This window comes from Daucus carota, chromosome 4 (assembly GCF_001625215.2).
Source record: "Daucus carota subsp. sativus chromosome 4, DH1 v3.0, whole genome shotgun sequence".
NCBI classification, from domain to species: Eukaryota; Viridiplantae; Streptophyta; class Magnoliopsida; order Apiales; family Apiaceae; genus Daucus; species Daucus carota.
Genome location: NC_030384.2, coordinates 45,031,266 through 45,051,788, shown reverse-complemented (window position 1 = coordinate 45,051,788; position 20,523 = coordinate 45,031,266). Strand labels below are relative to the sequence as shown.

Genomic DNA, 20,523 nt, shown 5'->3' with positions numbered 1-20,523 from the left:
TTCAAATTAAAAGTAGTCACTTGAAATTACTATATATACACTAATCATATTGTATACTACTTTCCTTGATTGGAAAATAATATTAAACTATTCTTTAAAAAAAAAATTGTAACTAGGAAAAAGATTCAGGGAAAAGACAGGAGATAATGAAGACATCCAGAATTTCCAGGAAATTCAGAAATTGCAAAATTTTAGTAGCTCAGATAAGGCATACATCCACAAATATGTTAGATAAAACTTCAGTTTAAATGCAATATATATCCACCACAAAGGCAAATTTCATTCATTTTCGATAATTTCATTTCCTAGCCACAGTTGAGCATAAGTCTGACTCCTACTGAAAGCAAGGTCCACTGCAGATCAAAAATCGTTAAAGAAACAAGATCTTTCTATGAACCAGAACCCTAGGAGGGTGAGTCTGTTGCTTGCCACAGATGCGGTATTATGGCAAATAATGACTTTATGGATGGGGCATCTAAATGTAGGGGGGTGGGGCTAAGAGCTGCCACTCAAAATGGTACATCTTAAGTTGGACATATTACTATAGGACATCTTATAGTCGTCTAATAGCCCCCAAGTTACGAAGAGGGGGAAGGAGGAAACTCCGGAGAATGAGAGATTCAGGGGTGAGAACAGTTTTATCACTACCAAATTTAGTCCTATGTCTAAAACATGCCTATTAATTTACAAATGTCACATCTCCTGCACTTTCAGGTAATCTCATTGTCGTTGAACAGGCGGCGGAGCTGGCTGATGGTTTTGCCCATAGAATCCAATCCCAGGGGGGCGATAGTACCCACTATTGTTATTCTGTTGCTGAGCTTGAGACTGTTGCAGCTGAGGTGGCGGTGCTGGCCTAGTCAATCCCATTGTAACATGGGAAGGCAAAGGAGGAGGCGGAGGTAGGCTAGTAGAACCATATCCATAAGGCATGAGGCTAGCAGGTTGAACAAACTGATTTGTTGGGGAATTAGAAAGGGGTCCAGGTGGAGGGGGTGGAGGTGCTGGAGGCGGAAAGGGCGACTGCATATGGCCTGGTTGAGACATGGACTGCACACTTGTAACTGGCACATTACTTGCTGGCTGCTGTTGCAAAGATGTAAAATAAGATGAATTGCCAGCTTCAGAATTGTTGGCATCTGGACCAGACATCGGTTTCTCCAATCTAGGCCTTTTTTCTGGAGGAAACAGAGACATGCCGGTAGAGAATCCTGCAGATTTCAAGCCACCGCTTATAGAAGCAGCCTCTTCAGCCACAAGGGAAGAAAAAACTGAGGTAAGCATTTGGGCAGAGGACGTAGAAGCAGCAAGCTTTGCAACAACTGCAGCTGCTGCAGCCTTCTTGTTTTCATCTTCAGTAGTTTTAGATATTGCTGTCATCATAGTCTGGGCTGATGGAGGAAGATTAGTTAGCTGCGGCAAAGACAAATTCTCTTCAGCAGCTTTTGTCGTATCAAGTTGTTGACTATGAGCAAATACAGGAGGTGACATTATTCTACCCCTCAAAGTTACAACTTGATCCAGCTGACCTCGAGCTACCTGTACAGATGCCCACTCAATGTCAATTCTTTATTAAGTTAAAAATGAAGATACACCAAATCAACTAAACGTGTTATCAGGTTTCAGAGATGGGGACAATCTGTAGCAACTTTAGAGTTCAATAACATAAATAAGTATAAAGGGTTTGTAATCACATCAAGTGAGGATATACATAAAAGTGGTGTATGCTCAACGTAATGTAGCTGCACGAACTGCAGGAAGTATTATAGTACATGACAGAAGCAAATACCGGAGCAACTCTATTCAAATAAGAAGATACTTGATTTTTTTTATAAATGAGGCTTGACGTTACCAAAAAAAAGAAAGAAGCAAACCTGCACTATTCCAGAATTGCAACGCAGTGCACTTAAACAAGAAATGTATTTGCTTTCAAATTCTAGAACCATGGGATACACATAAAACACAAACGTTGAAGATATGCAAAAGCCCAAGATAACATTCTATTCGCTTATACTAGAAAATACTGACAAGTGAAAAGACAAGTAGAGAATATGGGAATGGAGCCCCATCCTAACTAGCAAGATTTGTACAAGACAAGTGACATTTAATCATTATCTACTTGGTTCATAGTACCGTCTGCAAACTGAAGCATAGCAATGTAATTCACAAACCAACAACTAAACACTTTATCCTTCTCTGTCGAAGCAAAGTGTGATTCTCTCTCAAAGCAAAGTGCGATTCAAAATAAAAGCTTCATATATTTTGAATACACTAACTAATATTCACTTTAATAGTTGAATAAAAGACTGGGCATGAGATGAGCAGTAAAAAAACCAAGTCAATGCGCAAACACATAAAAAAGTTTGGTTTCTATTGAGATAATACACAACACCCAATATAAATCAACATTGACGAATTGCTCTTTGACAGTAATATCTCTGCTTATATGTATATGTTCTATATAAAGGTCTTGACAATGAAAAAGCAAATTTCTTTTCCATCTTTTATTTTAACCGAACTATCACTCTGTATTGGTAATTGGTATCAGCACATCGAAGATCTAATCTTTTACTTGAGCTATAATTCTTCTTTCTAATTATGTGCCAGTGCTAACTGTCTTAATTCTTTGATTCTGCCTTTTCTATTCGACAATTAAATTCTTCCAATTTTTTTGTCAAGCTCTTCAGAAGCTTACAAAGAGAAAAAGGTTACATTCATTGATTTGAAGCAGAAATAGCTTACAACAGGTTCTGCTATGGGGTAAAACTGCAACAGATAAACAGAAACATTCCAAAACTTTTTCCTCCAGGAAAAATTTAACTTTTCAAAAACATCCACTCATATATGTTTTTTCACGGTGACTGTCATTAACTAATAATTCATCTACTCACATGTTTTATATGTCGGACAAACTTGGTTAATAAAAAAATTACAAAGCCTATACCTACATAAAACTAGGCAAACTATCTTGATAAAAACTAACTCTAAATTAAAACATTTTCTAATCTTTTCCTAAATGATAACTACTAACAAATATAATAAAAGTAAAACTTATTTTTATACACTCATAATATTTCGAGAGCCTTCTATACTGTTGATAAAGTGATGCAAGACCTAAGAAATAGGGAGGTAATAGTGACACAAAAGCAATGATAGCTTGAGAAGATAAGCAGCTAACGATCCACTACCCAAGTAACAATAGTGAGAGATTGAGCATTATTTTGAATAATATGATCCTGGTAATGCCTCCTTTGAACACCTTTAGGTTTTAGATGGCTTGGTTACTTAACATGGTTTCAAAGCTAGGTGTACACGAGGGGTTTGTGCTTCAAATCCCTCCACCCCCATATGTTTAGTTATTATATGCTTGTCAGGTAAAGATTATTGTTGTCCGGTTCGATTGCATGTATGAAGGGAGGGGGGGTTAAAATAATATGTTCCTCGTAAAACATCCTTCTAACACCACAAGATTTTTAGATGCCAGATAGTCTGGTGGTTACTTAACATCGTAGAACAAAATTTATCCAAAAAGTCGTACACAATATTGAGCCTGCATTACAAGAACTCTAAAACAACATATAAATAGGAGTACAACTAAAAAATTTTAATCCACATCAGCGTAGTCACTCACCATATAGAACATTCACAACTATACACTAAAATAAGTATAAAATATATAACATCCCTTCTTTTCTACTTACTCCCATTCACAACATGATGGATAAGTTAATGATTTTTAAGGTATCCTATATTCGCCATATGGGTCTGAATATTTGGCAAAAATTGATAGACATGAATATACCAGGAAGGAACATGAGCTATCACATGATGACTATGTCATCGAAGTAATAAATATGACAACTATATATATTGTTACCAGAGGCGGATCTTAGAAGGGGCAAGAGGGGGCAACTGACCCCCCTTAATTTTTTTGTTTGTTAATATTATACATATTTTTAGATTGTAAAATTGAAATTGACCCCCCTTAATTTTTTTGTGACCTCTTTTAATTTTTTTTACAAAAAAATTGGCCCCCCTTAACTTCATAGTCAGATCCGCCACTGATTGTTACAAGACAACTATCTACTCACATCCGCCCAAGTTTATCATGTGGAGATCATTTGAATGTTGATTTTACAAAGTCTGCTTGAGGATGTCGAATCAACATCCTAATCAAATTTACTTTATTTTTCTAGAATGCTTTCATAAAGACATATAAATGCTTCATATCTACCATCGGTTTTGTGATAGAATTTTTAATTGATAACCCAGATTCACTAGCAATCAATCTCTATCTTATTCAGGGTAGGAATAGCAATAATTTTGTAGCATACTCTATTGCACAACTCGTGTATAAAAACATGGCCATATCTGCGTATATGCCCACATGTGATAAGATTGTTGTACAATTGGATAAATTGTACATAGATATGGTTTATCGACAATGGCAAGCAGTGTTGAATGGTTACAGATAAGAAGGATTGGAGACGGCATATTAGAGTGGTTGAGGCTCAACCTAGTGGTCTACAAAGGGTTAGTTCATCTGAAGAAACTCATGGCTCAGGTCTCATGGTTTACAATGGGTCAATATTTTGAAGAATTTCATGGCATTTATTAGCTCCAGTTTTGAGGGTTATGGCACTGTAGTTTGAAGAAAAAGCTCAGATCATTCAATGACGGAGGATTTTGTGACAAAGGTGAGTCTCATGTATAGAAAATCATCGGCTAAGGTACCATTTATATATAAATCACACAATACATTATCTTAAACTAAGCCGAGGGTCTTCACGGAAACAGTCTCTTTACTCTTTCAAAATAGGGGCATCATCTGCGTAAATTTTAACCTACCCAGACCCTGCTCCAAGCGGAGGATATACCGGGTATGTTGGTTTTGGTTTGGTTTGGTTTCCAAATTCAATAGCACAAACTATTAAACACTTGAATTGATATGAATTATAATTTATAAATAATACTGATAAAAGGAATTTACTGTTAATCTGACGTACGAGAGTCTCTCCCAAATCTAAGAGCAAAGACTACATAAAAAATCGATATTACATTTTACTCCCTCCGTCTCACTCATTTTTGTACTTTTTTTTTTGCATTACTTGACACGCATTTTAAGGCTTCCATAAAATATAGTTCAATAACTTATTTTTAAAAAATTTATTTCCAGAATAAAAATTTGAACACTAAATTTCATTCATAAGAAAAAAAATTAAAATAATTTATGAAACTATATTTTATAAGGGCCTTCGAATGCGTGCCGAACCCTCTGTCCCAAACTTAAACAATTCAACAGGGCGGAAGGAGTAATTCGATAAAGAAACGAAAGCATCCTCCACTTTCAATTTATTAAACAAACCTCCCCACTTCTTCAATGACTCATTCGCCCTAACTCTAATAGTGACCATCCTGGGTTTCCTAGGCATCCTGGGTTTACGCCTAGTATAAACATTACTGTATTGTCCATGGCCGGATGTATCATATTACCTAGCATCTCAAGACCCACATTCTCCTCAAGGTGGAAGGCTGGGAAACGCTGACAAATTGCAAACATATCTTCCGAGGTAGCTTCTAATTATGGCAATTTTTTCAGCTTGATAAGTATTTTAACTGCTCATGAATTGCCTTCTTACACTCGTCGAACACCCAAAACTTTCTCAAGTTCAACATCCAGATATAACTGAGGATTTAACTAAATTGGAAGCAAGGCGGATGATGGAACGAGATGCTCTTATCAGTTTTTTATATTTAGACACATGGAAGACGGAACACAGCTAGCGTCTGGCAAGTAGGCTTACAAGCAACTTGCCATATGAAGGTCCGTAAAATCATGGTGTCAATACACAGGGACGTCAAACTAAGAAACCTTGATGACGCGGGCTGCAGTGATCACTATCTACGCTGAACCACACAATCTGCAAGATCCAAACAGGTTTTGATCCAATTTGAACCGAAACCGAGCTGCAGTTCACAATTATTGGCCTTTTTAAAAAAACCGCATATGGGTTGGTTTCGGTTTGCCCTTAACCCCGAACCGCTTTAAAACTAAATTACACATACATACATATAAAAATACATACGTACGTATGTACAATTGTACATACATACACATATAGTATGTTATAGTTATATTTATATATCTTATCATATCATTTATAAAAATAAATCATCAACAAGACATATAAATACAATTTGCATTTATCAAAAGACAAACTCTAAGTATTTGATAAAGGAACAATAGCAGCCTCCCCTTTTGATAAATTCATAAATCCGACACAGGTATATTTAGGTATAAGTTATCAGGACACAATGACACAACTTTTTACTATAATGAGTGAACCCAATAAAACAAGTTTTACAAGGTGTTTGAGGTTCAAGTATCTTCTTATAGATAGAAAAGAAATATAGTATAGTAGAGAGTAATTAGTGATACTATAAAGAGGAATGAAAACGAGCTTAACCGATCTAATCTTATTAGAACAAAAACAAAAGAGGCCCGAGGTCTCAAGCCACGGTAGTTTTCTTAATGACTTGTGCTCTCACTTCTATGATCAACATATTTTCCATTAGGAAAAAAAGGGGTGAAGAAGTAATTTCTTTTAAATAGAAAAGAAATAACATAGAACAGAAGAGAAGAGAGCAATTAGTGGTACTATAAAGAGTAATGAAAATGAGCTAACCAATCTAATCTTATTAGAACAAAAACAAAAAGAGGCCCGAGGTCTCAAGCCACGGTAGTTTCCTTATTGACTTGTGCTCTCACTTCTATGATCTACACATTTTCCATTTGGGAAAAAATGGTGAATTTTATGATATACATGTTATTATCCAAAACATACTACTCCTGACATGTTTTACCCATTACATACTATTCGTACTATTTCTACTATTTCTCCGGTAAACTAGTTCTCATTTGAACCCTACACTATATAGGTTTAAAATAATATATGTAAATCACATAATCACTCAAATTTAAAGTCTGCCTTAAACATAGGTACAACCTCTTCAAAGAGCAATCGGTAATAGACATAGGAAAGAAGAGCAGCCTGAGGCTTAATAATGACATTAAATAGATAAGAATACACACCGATCAATTGGGGATCTGAAATACACACATCTAGTCAAGAATACTAGAAAAAAACCTAGAAGCAATAAATGAAGGCCCTTTAAATACCTCAGCAGTTCACACCATCTATATCATCACATCAACTATCAGATGCACTACATGATTGATTCACAGAAAGCAACCGTACCTAGAATTCATGCTTCTTAGTATGTTCATGTACATCTGCTACCTACTGGATCATCACATATATTATGTGTGAAAATGATTATATTTCCAATTGGTATGGTAACTACGAAAACAAACATTTAGGCCTATATTTGCCAAACTAGCATTTAGGCCTGCATTTTACATTTTATATTGTATTTCTTATCAAACATAATTAACGTATACCCATTATTATAAATTAGTCATATATACCTTGTTAATTTTAAATAACTGTAAATAAAAAGAAAAATGGTATATATGACACTCAAAATCTATAAATGCGCGTTATGATATATGAAAATGCTGATATCAATAGCAAAACATGAGCTATAAGATTTATTAATTTTCTTGAATAGCTGACATCAATATATCATACAAATCATAGCACTAATATAAGACCAGGATTTTTTTGGACGTAAACTTGTATTCTTATGCATCTATTGATATAGGAAGTATTTCAACATGCGACAACATTTATATAGTTACAAAAATTATATTTATGCTACAAAAATTATATTTATGCTAACAAAAACAAATAATCGTAGCAATTTAACATTTAATATTATTAATTCAGAGTTACATATTAATATTGTTGATTATAAAGCATATTAATATTTAATATTTAATATTATTGATGTTAATGATTTTGTTAACTTTGCGTTGCAACTTGAGATTTGTTTTATGATGACAATAAACATTACAAAATTTTAAGTTAGTCAAAATTTTAGAAAGTAGATACAAACAATATGTACAAATACAAGTCGTGATAATATTAAAGAAATATATATTAGAAAATGAATGAAAATAGCGTGAGCGACAAAATTAGTACAATGTTAATAATATGCAGTCTTCAATTTATATATATACACACATATGTATGAGTGTGTGTGTGTGTGTGGAGAGAGAGAGATGGAGAGAGAGAGAGAGAGAGAGAGAGAGAGAGAGAGAGGGCGAAATGCCATTAAGTGCGTACTGCAGTACTTCGGGAACTTACCCAAGAACAGGGTATTTTAATGGCATACTTGTAACTATGGAGTAAAACAAGAAATGGGCAATTGGTAAATAGTAGCATCCTCTCAATCTTTTATATTTTTAATGATATCACCGCACACCAACTTTCATTAATAGCCCAACTGCAATCCTGACAAACTCACGTGAAGTTTATTTAAAATTTCATGTACTTTATCTACCTTTATAATGCAAAGCCAATTAGTGCATCACCACAAAGAAACAATTTCTAAAAGCAATAATAACAAGCAATATACAACAACTGTTGCATATAAATCAAAAAAATGATGTTTTGACGAAATAATTTGTATCAATTTTATTCACATAATTTTTTATTTAAAATGAGACATAAAAATTTTTGAAATTAACGCCCATGCGTAGCAGGCAAAATTACTAGTATAAATATAATAGATAAGGGCCAACAACACAGACCATTATCTACAACATAACTCCTATAGATTTCTATAATAACACATTCACCATACCTAAATATTTGATAAACATACCACGACAAACACCATCAAAGACATTTGAACAGCTAATGATACATGGGTGGGGGGGAGAGAGGGAGAGAGAGAGAGAGAGAGAGAGAGAGAGAGAGAGAGAGAGAGAGAGAGAGAGAGAGAGACCTGCAACTGGGTGCGTATACGTTCCAGAGCTGGCTCCTGTAAATAAAAAGGTCAGTAAACTGAACTACTACAAACCCGATTAAAACATGAGCTCGCTTTCAAAGAGGAATATAGTACTTGATTTTGAAGTGCATCTTTAAGCAGGGAAACCAAGGCAGTCCTTGTTTCTTCATTACTTTCCAGTTGATTGATACACTGCTGGAGTACACTTTCCTGCTCCTGAATATCTTCTGCCAAATGAGAACCTTGAACACTTCCTAAAATTGGCAAGAGAACTTTAGTACCTTCAAACTGCATCTTCAGAAAGTTTAAAATGCAAATCCTGCTTTTTTAGAACCAACTACAAATATAAATACAGAAAAAAATAGAGTATACCATGAGCTGACATCTCTTCTACATTTCTTTCGATTTCCCCACCACGGAGAATTACACTTTTAAACTTGTTAAAAGCAGCTTCTTCATCAACATTTTGATCATGTACCGAATGATATGATGTTACTATTTTTTCAGGCAGAGCACCAACAGCTAATTTCTGGATCGGTATAACCACGGACAAACAAGAAATCTCAGGCCAAATAACATACATATATTGAGCATACCCAGATGCCAACAAGCCTGTTATAACTGGTATATTTATTACTTACAATTCTTAATGAATGAGCATCCCTCTTTACTATCTTAATAGGATTTGAACTCTTTCCATTGCTGGGAAGCGCAGGAACAGGAGGAGGATTTTTACCCAGCATTTCATCTTTCAAGTTCTGTCCCCGAGACCCAAAAACCTTGCGCTCTTCCCAGATGTTAACCTAATGGGTAATTGAACAAAAGATTATTATTTGGACTAACCAAAAGTCATTAGAGGAAACACAGAATATAAGTGATAGAGATACCCTTAAATAGGGAAAATTAAGTACAAAAAAGACTGCCTCAGTTCCCGTCTTACTGCCGTTCTCTTATTTAAAACATCATTGCTTTATATAACATAAGGGTAGTATCTCATCATAAAATTTTTAGAAGAGGGCCACAAGTAAATTAAACAAGTAATTGCAGTATTGCACAACACAGAGAAAAGGAATAGAAGTCCTTGTATCCTACAACGCGGCGCCAAAAGAATGAAAAGGGATGCAAATTTAGCTGAAAACCTTTATGCATCTAGTTACAAATTTGTGTCAAAGGGAAAACCTTTATGCATCTACTTTTAGGTTCAATGGCAATTATAGTCTTACCATTCTACTTATTTTGCTTGTGTAGGATGATTCTTTCTATAAAAAGTTCACAGCCTACGTGACCGCAATCCATTAAAACATAAATGATACAGCTCAAGACTTGAGGAATAACGAGCAAAAATAATTCATTCATGTGAGTTCAAATTCAGTAGCACAAAATAAAGCACCCACTGCATTGCGAGCTTTGATATATTATAGCTAAGACTTCCAGACTTGGAATCAATCACATTGTGTGAAGACATTCTTTCATTTGATGTTAACACCTCACTCTTCATTAAGCAACTTTTAGGCTATTTTGATTGAAAAATTATAAGTAATAGCAAAAACTTCAAACAAGGTTGTAGTTCTACGAATATAGTGTTGGACAGAATTAAGTTCAGGCTTGCTACCTGGATAAAAAGATCTAAGTTTTCAAGGGGTTATCTTTTTAGTTCTTAGCCACGATTAAATAGACTTTGTATTTTCAGTTCTTTCGAGGGTTGCGGGTTATGGGTGTATCCACAGCTTTACTCAGCCACAAGTGAGGGTTTTTTAGCCTGTCAGATATGCTAACTGAAAGGACCACAGTCTCCTCAAAATATAATAAAGACCATCATCGACAAAGGGACATGTCTTGACATAGAATATTGTCCAGACATTTGTAAAGATAAGTCAAACACGTTGATTATTTACTAGGCCTTCAAACAGCGTATCCCTTTGTGTTAAACATTTAATCTAATTGCCTCTATACATCAAACTTAATTGCATGTGATGTGTAAATGGCAAAAGCAAATTACTTGTTGGCAACCACAATTCGCTTTCTAGGGTATACTTTCTGTATGAAAAGATAAAATGATACTTTTACATGAAAAAAGAGAACTACCAGTCGGCAGGCTGCCTTTTTTCCACTATCATCGCCTGTTTCATAGACATACTTCAGAGCTGCAGGAAGCACCTTCCAAAATTCGTTCATAAACTCAGTGCCTTTCCGTTTACTATTTTGTAAAATGTCATTGGCCAGATAGAGAAAGGAAACACGCTGATCCCGCTGAGCGGACTTAAATAGTTTGTCCCATGATTCAACAATTTGTTTGGCCTTCTTACGGTGAGTAATGCACCAACGAGATAAAGCTAAGTTTATGTTAAAAGATAAACAAGATTCCAATAATGATACTGAAATAATGAACATTGTGTTTAATGATAAATGAGTGAGAGCAAGTTCGGATTTCAGGAGGAAATCTGAACTTACTGTACATCATAAAAATATTACTAATTTTGTTTCACTATAAATGTAAATTAAAAGAAAACTAAATGTCATGAACAGAAACTCTCCGGACAGAGAACATTTATTCACCAGCCAGTGTGTACCACACTTTACTAAACCTTTGTACAAACATTATGGACAATCACAAATTACATTCATTGTTGCACCCTTCTAAACCATCAAGAGCTTCACACCAAATAAATTTTTGCCGATCACACTGCATGTTATAGACATATGCCTCGTAGAAAAACCAAAGCACTCAGCAATTGCATAAGGATAGGGGGGGCTCAGGGGGAAACGAATATCAGATTTCTCAGACTTGACCAAACAAAGTTTAGCTCAAATATGAATTCAAAATAGATTTTGCAAACATTAATATATACTAAAGTTCAAATGAAAACCACTTTCGCATAATCAAAATAGTTTGAATGTAAACTTAAATACAAAATTGCTATTTTGCAACAAATTCCATAGAAAGCAGCCATATATATGTGACCATATCTGTATAATTGATTATATACATTATAATTATAAATAAATAACATAGCCACGCATGTTCCAGCTCACTTCTCTACATTCTTTAATACACTATAGATCATACAATTTATTACTTGTTCACTTAAGCGATAATTTTAAAATAAAAAAGTAGCAATAGATATTATTTGACTAGCATAATACGAGCAAGTTTTACCAAAATACAGAAAAAAATGGTAATAAATTGCTGTTACTGAGCACATTTTGTGTTTAATATTAAAACTTGAAGGTACATATACCCCAATACAGCCAGATTCACGGAAGAACAATATTAAAGATAAACTGGGTCTATCCCTAGGGTTTCATAGTCGTGGAAAAGGAATAGTGAAATGGATTGCAACATGCAAACAAAGAAAAAAGAGGATTAATTTAATACTCCATATTTTTTTTCACTAATCAGGTAATAGAAACCCAAAAAAATAACCTAAGGCCCACGAACAATTGGGCTTATTAAATATAAACTAGGCCCACATATAAAATACATAGATGAAATATGAATACAATTTTGTCTACACTAAATGTATTAAACTAATTGTTATCAATTATAAACATTCTTGTGTTAACTTATGTTCCCCGTCATATCCATAACACATTTTAAATGGTTTAGATGTTCCATACTTATTGTTCTCATATATCTTTATTATAAAAACCCCAATTTAAATAATGTTATACTTCCGTATATAAAGGCAGACAAAGTACTTACTACAATATCTGCATTAATCCGAAATAATTTAGGAAACGTCAAGAGTTAATGAACACAATAGTTGGTTGTTTTTAACTTATAAACCTTAAGGTACACATATACTCCCTCCATCCCAAATTAGATGAGCTTGTTGACTTCGGGCACGCACTTTGAAGTCCATTGACCACATAGCTAAATTACTTATTTTTATACTTTTATTTTTGCAAATGAAAATTCAAATATGAAAATTTTGTTTACAAAAGAAAAATTTTAAAAATAGATTTCGGAGCTAGTCGGTCAATGCACCTTAAGTTACGTGCCCAAAGTCAACTAACTCATCTAATTTGGGATGGAGGGAGTATTTAATAAACGCAAGAACAGTTAAGCAATGTACAAATTATACTATTTATTTACTTGCAGATTTTGTTTTACCTTTCTAAATTCTTCATATGTTCCTAACTTATAAAAGGCATGGTCAAATTTACTATACAAAAATGAAATGGAGGATAGAAAAACAAATCATATAAATATTTATAAACCAAAATTCTACTAACCTTGTCAAGAGTAAATTTTAAAAAAAAAAAAAAAAAATTACTCTAGACAACTTATTTTCCAATAAGGATACATTCTATACTTTGCTGAGAACTGTTGAGCTTAGACAATTTCTCAGTCAATATCTGTCCATCAAAAGCTTCGTCACTCATTTTGCAGTTCTGGAAACTCTAGCATGCGATATACCTGCACATTTATCAGCAGAAATTTAAAAATATTAGTATTGACAAAAGCAAACTGAAGCTCTCAAATTTACCACCTTGAAAATTATTTGAAAAATAAAAATGCAACTAGCAAACAATAAAGAATGCATATAGTAAGTTTTTCAGGTCAAGAAAGATCATCATCGGCATAGACTTCCAGATAATATAAAATCCATCAAAAATTATGTCGCATATCTCCCACACGTGTCCCCATTATGACTTTTCTCAATTTACAGCCTATGAGTAAATGAGTAATTTAAAAAACACATCTGAAGACCCCCGTATACCTCTTGAGATTGTATCATTACTGAGACATCCATCTACAAGATATAATATACTTAGCATACGAAACCTAGAATAAAACAAAACATTTTCACCAGAGTTAACTAAGATATTCTACCAGCACTCCGATACATCTCTAACTCTACACATACAAATATCACAGTTAATAGCCATAAAACTAATCATCTTCATAACCCTAACACACCCCGAAACTAAATGAAAATTTTGAACTTCACTGACAAAAAAACAAGTAAAAACAATCTCAGTGTACCAAATTAACACGTGCATAACCAGCAACTTCATATATATATATATCGATTCAATTAACATCTACTTGCGATAAACAAATATGTGCCGTAGAAAATGTAATCGAAAATACAGAGTGTAGACAAAGAAATTAGAGATTGTCAGGTGAAATGAAAATTAAAAAGTACCTGAAATTAGTGAATTGAATTGCAATTACTTGAAGATTGCTCCGTTTGAAACAGAGAGGGGTGGTGGTACCCGACCCGGAAATCTATTGGAGTGTCGTAGCGTTGCGTCGCCGTGCGAGTGTGTGTGATTGGAGATAGAGCAAACCCTAGAATCTGTGTGTGATTACCAAATAGAGTATTTGCCCCCTCGTTTAGCGGCTTGGCTGAACGGGTTGCGCCCGAGATAAATAATTTTAGAGAAATATAAAAAATATGTTGTTTTATTTAATTCATTCAATCATCTCTGACAATATTTATAAAAAAAAACATTTTAGAATCAAAGAAAAATAATTTTTTGTTCTATTCAGAAAATAATTTTTTATTAGTTTTAGATTATATTTGATCCGGGTGTTATTTGTTAAACAACAAAACGTGTTATTAAAGAGATTTTTTGTTATAAATTTTAAAATTATATTTGTAGTGTTCTGTTGATTTTATTTAAAAATATTATTTTTATTAAATTTAAATATTTTTTAAACAATTCTATATTTTGTAAACAAATGATAATATCTAAATTTATTTTTACTATATTTTAAAAATTATTATATGATGGTAATATTTTTCCTGCGGAGAAATTTCAATATAATGTGTCGATTTATTTTATCAGAATACCAATTGAATTAAAAAACAAGTTTAAGGGTTTTAAACAAAATGAATAGATAATTTGATTATTTCTTTTTTACTTTTAAAAATATGTTATAAATCTTGCTGATTTCAAACTTGATATGATTACGATTGTAGGACTAGAAAATTATTTTTTTATATATTTCGATAGTCTTTAAGAGTCAATTCTGTCACTTAGTTTATATTGAAAGGTTTCCTGAATCTATAAAATTCGAAGAAAATTTAAAACATATCTTAATTGCATAAGATGAAAGAAAATTTCAATTGACATTTTTTGTATGATTATTCTCTATTTGAAATATTAAAATTTTAGACGATTCTTATTTGGATAAAATTCCTCTTCGATAAGATCTGCTTTAGAATCATGCAATATCAGATTCACAATTGTGATTCAACAACTTACTGCATACGAAAAGAGTTAGTAATCTAACTTATATCAGTTGTTAAATTATTATAATAAAATGTTTTTTTTATGACGATGTAACGATGTGGGTGTCACGAGATCCCACACAATTGGTTTGGAACTCATGTACAAATTTATATGACCGAGAAAAGTCTTTCGACTTTCATAAAATTCAAAACATACTGAATCCAAATGTAAGGTAACTCTGATGTTCACAATATATCGTGGAGTGACTGTATATTGGTGCAATTCACAATACTTATATTTTTGAATGAAATCAAAGTCTTCAAGATTGAGATTTGCATGTTATAAACTCGTCCATTCAAATTCATGATATTCTTATTAAAACTGGAATGTCTATGTTTATGTTCATTTCGTACCTTTGTACGACTTCATATAACATTTGTTGCATATTATCATATCATATGATTACATATTTATAAAATTAACTCTTTATCGCAATGAGATACAACATCCCTATCTTGAACTATGTCTTCAATGATATTTTATTATGTCATAACCCCACAACTAATACTAGGCATAAGTTTTTTTTCAATGTCAGCGTGGAAGAGTTAAAAATCTCATTCACAATAATTATCAACTTATAGTTATAAAAGTTAGCTATTTTCATTTTAACTAATATTTGATCCTGCAAGCGTATTTCTAGTCAAAACATTCATTTTTTACGAGCAAAATCCTATATTTTGCAAGACTGATATAGTAAACCAGCTTATATAAATAATTAGAAATTTATAAGATTTTAGATATTTGACAAATAACAACTTTAATAAAATATATAAAAAATTAGGTCAGCAATGTTTAAATTCGTATATCATAAAAACAACTCCGTGTTGCAGGTAACCCCCCACCGTGTCTCTCTCCCCCTCCATCTCTCTCGTTTATACACAATAAACAATGGAGGAAGAAAAGGAGCAGCTATACCAGCACCTTCACAAACTAACACCCTTAATCGAATCCCAAACCCAACTAGAAGAATTGGTCAAAACCCTCTGGAGCACTCGCAAAACGGGTCTCTCTCCCGCCCAGAAATCACACTTTCAGTCTCTCCTCACTCTCCCCAATCTCTCCGCACTCAGCCCGGTAAGCACATCAACTACACCCCCTCCCTGCTTATACTTATCTCGTTATTTACAACTTGATAAACATTTGCAAATTATTATTTACAACGGGGAAATTTACTGCAAGCGAAAGGCTAGGTGATGACAGGTGTTTTGTGTTATGACTCTGGCAATAAACAATTGACAAGTACCCATGAAGTACTATACTGTCAGGATCACTTTAAATACACCAAAATACAGTAATTGTAATGTGTTTAAGTGTAATATATTTTGTTGAGTACTGGCCCGTGGGTGTCGTGGGTAAATCTAAAAAAACTGTTTTTAGATTTACCAAACAGCATTTTACCTGCTTTTCAGCAAAAAGCTGTTGTTGCTGTCTGCAACAGCAATGCCAAACAGAAACTAAATAAAATGATAACAAGTGTATATTAAGGGGTCGTTTGGCTTAGTTTAAAAGAAGTTGCTTATTACTAGCAAGTAAGAAGTTAGTTATAAGTAAAAAATAACATTTAGTTTATCAGTTTGGATAAGGTTTTTGGTAATTTACAAGCTATAGTTTAATTAAATATAATAATAAAATATTATAAATTATCTTTTAAAGTGATTATATACATTCTTCCAATGTCAAATATCAAAAATCAAAATAATTCAGTGAAAGAAGCTAGGGTATTTAACTTCTGATATTCCAACTTATAAGTCAGATTTTAACTTAGAAGTGTATTAAACAAACAGTACAAATAAGCTGATTCTAACTTATAAGATTGAATTTTGAGATAAGTCAAGAGTGTCTTTACTTGTAAGTCCGAAGCTTTGAGTTAACTATTTTTTTTGGTTACAGTATTTATCTATGTGCCACATTTAACAAGGTCCGAGTGCCTTTTTTTTTCCAGTTTTTCAGTTGCAAGGTGTTTATTTTTCATCTTGAATTTCTTAAGTTTTTGTGTCAACTTCTAACGGAGCTACACTAATTTATTTGACAATAGGTTTTGGCATGCCTTCGCTCACTTATCAGGAAATGTGCGCAGGAGAACTTCGTTATAAATGACATCTCAAAGCTGTTTCCTCCTGATCTGCCACTTGATTTGCAGAGGTCTCTTGTTGTAATATTTCAGAGATGTCAAAACCAATGGAAAGAGGATCTATCGGTAACCCAGGCAAGGATTTTAAATTACATTCACACATGGTGCAAAAATTGGAACCATAAGCACTTCCTCAAGTATCTTATACTGGAAACTATATGCATGACGGTACACCTTAGTTTTTTGTTCCGAGAATGTAACATCGATTTTGTTCTAACCACTATAGGAAAAAGAGAAGAATGTTTGACATGCTTAAATTTGGATACCCCATGCTTCTTGACAATTGGGTCGATTTTCAAGACCAAACCCACTTATCTCCAAGGTAAATAAAGAAATCAAAGTCAACTTTGATTTTAGGGGATTTTTGGTTTATGGTTAATGATCGTAGTTAACAAGAATCGGAACCTTTATCCCATGTGATTGTGTTTGGATTAGGAGTTTAGTTGTTTGGAATGGGAACCTCATTAGATGGGTAAATTATTCCCTAACTACACCTTGGAATTTCATACTATTCCTATTCCCATATCATTCATTCTCATTCCCATTCCCGTTTTCCATTCTCGTGGATGATCCAAGTGCCCCCTTAATACCAATTCTTTTCCGTATGAAGTTTTGGTCTTTGTTTGTTTACCTGAATATAATTTAATTTTGATAATATTTTTCCAGAATAAATTCTCGAAAATATGTCCTATACTATCATGAAAAAAATTATGAAAATTAGTGAGAAATCTTCACAAATTAAGCATTCACTAAAATCTGATCCTCACCATACAATGACAACTTAAACATGGAGTACCTCGACTGATACTATATTTGAGCCTAATGGAGAAATCTTCCCTGCATTTAGTTTTCACGCCGATATTACCGGAAGAAGTTATTTATTCGTAAACATATATCTAATTCCAACCATATAAGGAGTATTGTTGAAGATGAACACACACTAAATTACTAAGACCTATTATTTGTAATATATTCAAAGAGTGAACTAAGAGTCTCATGGAGATGCTCTTAGAGAGCATCTGGTTCTTCTATTTGCATTTTTATATGAAAGTTCTTGCTTTGCTTGTTAATAATCGAACTTATTTTTTTCAAATATGTAACAAGTTTGGAAAACATTATATTTTTTTTTTTTGCAATTTCTGTATAAAGTGCGTGGTTTGGGCAATTCAGACGTGTTGTAATTTGTAAATAAATCGAGGCAGTTCCAGTGGGTTGCCTTTTCATGCTTGCTAGTTAGATACATTTAAAAACGCAGATCAGATATGTCTTTGGCTAATTAATGTTACCAAGCAGATCAGTATGTTACTCAATGATATTGCCTACTTCTAATTATATCTTCCTAATTGCTTATTTACCTCTTTTATATGTTCATATGCAACTTCGCCAGACTCAATCCCCGAGGACCAAATTTCCTTCCCACACCATTGCTGGCATGCCACAGCCTTCAACTTGTTTTCGTACTTCAGAATATGTTGCCTCTCCTAGGCCTCTCAATCTTCTTGCTGGTAATGATAGTTGCAACAATATTGGGGCTTCTGTTCCAGTTATAACTGATATTAATCTGTCGCCTTTGGCTTCCATGCCTCCTGAACAAGGTGCTGGTACTGATAATCTGGTATGTAGCAGCACATTTGCCTTAGTTTTTATTTTATTGAATGCAATTTCTTGCTACCTTATGTTCTACTTTGTGTTTTTTACTTCATCATAATTAGGTTTGTGTAAATGGTAACGCCCTCAATGTCCTTCCCTGTGGGCTTAACCTGTTATAGTTTCTGGCTGTTTCACATGAACTTTTTGGCATGGGGTACCTAAATGGACCTTATTTTTTCTGCCTACCTTGTATTGTCGTTTTTGTGTGTGCTGCAGTCAATTAGCATAAATGTTGACTGATTAGTAAACTTCAAGCAAATCCTATATGTTAACTGGTATGTGTACTTTTGCACAACAAAAGTGCAGGGCTTGTTGATGTTGACTTAGTCGTGCATCATTGCTCAATTGTTAGAGCTTTTGGTTTATGTTGCTTGCACCGTGCCACTTAAGTTCAAAATTTGAAATATCAGGAGAAAAATGTGGCATGATGTGTCCAAATATACTAGGTGTATTGTAAATTAAGCGTCTGTCGCTTCTGCAGCTTTTTAATAATATCATTTTGCACATTAGGGAACTCCACCTAGACTAAAGTCAATGACTTGGACTGTGGATAATCAGAGCAAAGCACGAAGAAATAAAGTGGCAGTTATTAATCTTAAGGTACCAGAATTGAGATGACTTAATATACTTTAATCAAGGCCAATCTCATTCGCATAATTATAACTTGCTTTCTTCTTTTATGAGAATCTTTGCAATCTGTTTTTGTTCTTTCTTCTCTCTTGCAGTTGCAAGACTATACCCAATCACCCCTGAGAGAGTCTGAAGTAAAGTTTCAGCTTACTAGAGAGACAGTTGATTCGATGTTGAAATCTATGACCCAGATTAATGAGCAATTTTCAACCCATGTAAGGACTTCTTCCATGCAGTATACACATCTATTAAGTTTTTTCTTTTTTTTTTTTTTGTTATAAGTCTGAGGTTTCAGCTATAGATCTATGCTTTAATTATTATTTTTTATAGACCTTGCTCCACGAGCTGGATATGCTTAGTAAGTTTGATTCGGTTCATTAAAAAAAAAAAATTACAACCACAATTTGGATGTAATACTTTCTTTAATTATCTTGGTAGTCATTAGTTGACAGTTATTGATATAAATTAAGCAAAAACATCGCTGACTATTTAGCAAAAATAAAATAATCGCTATCTATATGTGTTCACACATTCTTCCTGTTTTGCATCAGGTCGGATCTTCCTCGGGGACTGTGTCAAAGAAGTAGAAGCAGCAACTGTTTTTTCTTTAACCATGTATATGAACAGAAAAAATCAGTGGCTCCAAAATATTTTAATTTCCTTTGCTAGTTATGTATCCTAGCATTAGTATCAGATGAATCTGAATATGCAACAACACTAGTGAAGCAAGAAATATAGGGTGGCAAAGTTTCTGCTGGCCTTTTGGATTTTCGAGGTCGAAAGTCATCTTTTCAATTTTTTTTAATCTCTATGTTTATGGTGAACAATACCAAAGATTTCTACGTCTTACATCATCTGGAAAAGAATGAACATTTTATTTTTATCATCGTGACTTGGTAGAAGCGATTTGATGCTTATTCAAGAATTTATTCACTAGGTTGATGATTCAG

At 33.5% G+C, this 20,523-nt stretch overlaps 2 protein-coding genes across 2 annotated transcripts; one reads left to right on the top strand and one right to left on the bottom strand.

Moving 5' to 3' along the window:
* Positions 1–238: 238 nt before the first annotated feature.
* On the bottom strand, positions 239–14,298 carry LOC108219105 (uncharacterized). Its single transcript, XM_064091778.1, has 8 exons — positions 14,070–14,298; positions 13,224–13,336; positions 11,002–11,249; positions 9,558–9,719; positions 9,289–9,445; positions 9,031–9,170; positions 8,914–8,949; positions 239–1,539 (listed from the first exon to the last, which is right to left on the bottom strand). Exons 2-8 carry the CDS (start codon positions 13,300–13,302, stop codon positions 721–723), a joined length of 1,641 nt encoding a protein of 546 aa, XP_063947848.1. The 5' UTR covers positions 13,303–13,336; positions 14,070–14,298; the 3' UTR covers positions 239–720.
* A 1,689-nt stretch (positions 14,299–15,987) lies between these two features.
* On the top strand, positions 15,988–20,522 carry LOC108216597 (uncharacterized). The gene is made up of 6 exons (XM_017389403.2): positions 15,988–16,236; positions 17,198–17,368; positions 18,681–18,908; positions 19,454–19,543; positions 19,669–19,788; positions 20,125–20,522. The coding sequence occupies exons 1-6, from the start codon at positions 16,051–16,053 to the stop codon at positions 20,158–20,160; spliced, it is 831 nt and encodes a 276-aa protein (XP_017244892.1). The 5' UTR covers positions 15,988–16,050; the 3' UTR covers positions 20,161–20,522.
* Position 20,523: the final 1 nt, after the last annotated feature.

Bases quoted from the DNA above. Each gene is read 5' to 3' on its own strand.
- LOC108219105 (XM_064091778.1), bottom strand. From the start codon at position 13,302: ATGAGTGACGAAGCTTTTGATGGACAGATATTGACTGAGAAATTGTCT. The intron at 9,720-11,001 runs GTAGTTCTCTTT...ATTACCCATTAG, and splicing joins AAAAGGCAGCCTGCCGACTG to GTTAACATCTGGGAAGAGCG. The intron at 9,171-9,288 runs GTATACTCTATT...TGCCAATTTTAG, and splicing joins AGAAGAGATGTCAGCTCATG to GAAGTGTTCAAGGTTCTCAT.
- LOC108216597 (XM_017389403.2), top strand. From the start codon at position 16,051: ATGGAGGAAGAAAAGGAGCAGCTATACCAGCACCTTCACAAACTAACA. The intron at 17,369-18,680 runs GCAAGGATTTTA...CAACTTCGCCAG, and splicing joins AGGATCTATCGGTAACCCAG to ACTCAATCCCCGAGGACCAA. The intron at 19,789-20,124 runs GTAAGGACTTCT...GTTTTGCATCAG, and splicing joins ATGAGCAATTTTCAACCCAT to GTCGGATCTTCCTCGGGGAC.